The 3,025-nt window shown below is 38.9% G+C and overlaps 1 protein-coding gene across 2 annotated transcripts in view; it reads left to right on the top strand.

Moving 5' to 3' along the window:
* ubn2a (ubinuclein 2a) overlaps positions 1-2,564 on the top strand; it is a 20,797-nt gene extending 18,233 nt beyond the window's left edge. For both annotated transcript variants that reach the window (XM_042225754.1, XM_005934479.3), the window contains one exon: positions 906-2,564. In XM_042225754.1, the coding sequence (XP_042081688.1) occupies positions 906-952 (47 nt within the window). In that variant the 3' untranslated portion in view covers positions 953-2,564. The remainder of the gene's footprint in view (positions 1-905) is intronic.
* Positions 2,565-3,025: the final 461 nt, after the last annotated feature.

Raw genomic sequence — 3,025 nt, 5'->3', positions numbered from 1 at the left:
TATATAAATAACGTCAAGATGTCACCTTTCAGCCAGATTTTCATTTTAAATGTCATATTGACCCAAAATTTCAGAATTTGCCAGACGTCTGTGTACCTCAGTTTGCCAGAATTAAAGATGCTTAGTAATTTACATTTTCAGCCAAAGAACCACCCACACACTCGGCCCTTCATGTTTCATAAGACAATGTTTTTCATCGTTCTGCTGCAGCCTGTTGCACCAGTTCAACTCAGGCTCTCTAGCGAGTATTTTAAGGACCTCAGATTGACCCTAAGGATGGTCCTTTCTGACATTTTAGTAATATATAATCTTTCTGTAAGGAAAAGGACAAACTAAACATTGTAACAGATGTTCTGCTTGTGTATAGCCAGTAACAGAGAACCTGATTATTATTATTAGCAGGCTAATATTATCGTCTTTTACTGGCTATCTGCCAGTCTCTGTATTTCCATTTGTAAAGACAAATAAATAAACATTTAAAAAGTAAAGACCAAGAAACAGTCTTCAACCCTTCTGAGTGTTGAAAGCTGTGTCTGCCTCTTACTGAGACAGACTTATCCTGACTACTTCCATAGCTTTTATCAGTCACTGACAGCAGCCACATTGGATTTTGTTTAAATAAATCAAAAATCTTTGTTTTCCACCTGATTGTCTGTTCACATCTTTCTCGATCCTAAAGTGAAACAAAGTGCCCGAAACCAACATTCTTTTTAATAACCAGCAGGGGGCGACTCCAAGAAAAACTATCTGAAATTAAGTGTTTAGAACCTTTTGGGATGCATGTAGACGCACTGAAGACAGAATATGAGAAACAGTGCATTAGGTGCCCTTCAGTGATCTGGTGCCACAGGTTGCTGGATCTGTTTCATCGTCCAGCTGTTTAAAAATGTGCCCTCTCCACGCAGATGCGAACCAAAGCCAGGGTGGAGACATGAAGAGGAAATCCCACTGAACAATAACAGCACAGGAGACAGACAGACGTCACATCCTCGCCTCCTGGCCACAACCACCAACGGACTCTTCGGCTTGATTGACGGACGTGATGCGGTATGAAGGGGGGAGGGGGTGTTGCTCCCTCGCCTCCTTTTAAAAAAACAAACAAACAAAAAGAGGACATAAAAGAGTTTATCTCTGCTACGAGTGGCAATGATTTAATTTAACTGTACTTTCTAACAAACCGGGTATGAGAACAAGACGGCGTGAATGACGAGGACACTTGTTTTTGTTCTGCCTTTTTTTTTTCTCCTCTTTGTCAACATGTTTACATATGACTGACCTTGATCACTGTGGAATGAGTGTGAGCGAGGTGATGGTACAGATGAGAGTAGTAGTACACTACATAATATAATTTGTATTTAAGCTCATGTGGAGTAACAGGACTCGTTGTTGCAGTACAGAAAAGGAAAAAAGAAGAAACAGACTGACTAATGAACTTTTGTTTTTCTGTCTTTCGTGGGAATCGTCTGTAGAAGTTTATCGTCGGTCACCTCTGCTCCCACAAATGACTGTTAAGTAGTAGCTTAAATTAATATTGATAAATTATTTGTAATTTACACAGGGACAAAGGTGTGTGTGTGCGTGTGTGTGTGTGTGTGCGTGTGTGTGTGTGTGTGTGTGTGTGTGTGTGTGTGTGTGTGTGTGTGTGTGTGTGTGTGAGAGAGAGAGAGGAAGAGAGACTGTGATGTGGTTAATTTTAAATGTGTGTATGTACATAAGAAACACAATATACTGTTAATTTCTTTCCAGATTATTCTGTATGACTGGGTAAAGACGTGTATTCCCCTCTCACAATAACGAGCAAGCGTTAAGTGTGACGCCCCTCTCTTGCTCGGTGTGTTTTTGGTGCTGTTAACGATCACACTGGACCTTTCCTTGGAAAAAAAAAAAAGACTTAAATTGAAAAAGTTTTGGCCTCCTCTTGCAGACAGAGGAATTGCCTGTGAGAGAGGGGGAGAAACAAGATTGTAGTCTACTTGAATTTTTTTTTTTTTTTTTTTAATGTTAAGATTTTTGATTTCCTTTATCTGCTTATTGACTCAAACCAACTTAATATAACAAGACGCCTTAGTTTGTATTGAAAAAAAATATATGAAAAAGATCTATGCAGGACTGTAAACGCTCAATGCAAAAGTGCAAGTCGTCGCTTGGCTTTCAACCTCTACTCAACTTTGTCAGTGCATTTCTGGAGTTTGAATGTTTGTAGATGCTCTTTATGTCACTTGAGACTCCATATTTGTTTTCCTCCCCAATGTGTGCGTTCAGACAGAAAGCAAAGCGAGTTTTAGGTGCAGGGCGATAATACACAAACGCAAAGACAGCATGCATGCGCACAATCAGAAGAATGTGGGGAAAACGTGAAAGATGGTACACAAAACGAGTACCCAGTCCTGGGGCAAGCAGAGCCCCAGTGACTGACACTTCTAAAAAGTCTAAAGCAAGGGTGTCAAACTCATTTTACACACAGCCTGCTTTGATCTTAAATGAGCCGGACCACTTAAACTCACCTCTCTGTCAATGCAAAGTAGCTTAACTATACGTTAAATGCCTAAGATATCTTAATATAAGAAAAAGAAGGGCAATCTGAACAATATGCCTCAGTTTTTCTATGTGATTAAGAAATGCAGCTATAGCAGAGAGAAATCTCTCGGTGCAACTCTTGGGCTCAAATCTGTAGTTTTTCCTTAATTTTACAGAAATATTTTCTGTTTAAAAAAAAAAAAGTAATTTTACAGAACTTTCTGTAGATTTTTTTTTTTTTTTTTTTTTTACAGAAATATTTCTGTAATTGTAAACAACTCAAACAAACAAACAAAATTATCACTTAATTACTTTGGGATGTTATGAATGGCCGTGGGGGAGGTCTTTATTGGTAGGAAAAGCTGTAAAACTTGTTAAAGATTTCCTTCCTTCTCCACATTTTCTAAATGTGTCCATTGAGCCAGATCAGAGTGTTTGCCAGGCCAATTCTGGCTCCTGGGCCTTATGTTTGACACCCCTGGTCTAAAGAGTGTTTTGTTTTTGTTTT

This window comes from Haplochromis burtoni, unplaced genomic scaffold (genome assembly GCF_018398535.1).
Source record: "Haplochromis burtoni strain Fernald_Lab_line unplaced genomic scaffold, NCSU_Asbu1 Contig_181, whole genome shotgun sequence".
Taxonomy (NCBI): Eukaryota; Metazoa; Chordata; class Actinopteri; order Cichliformes; family Cichlidae; genus Haplochromis; species Haplochromis burtoni.
This window is presented reverse-complemented; position numbering and strand designations above follow the sequence as displayed.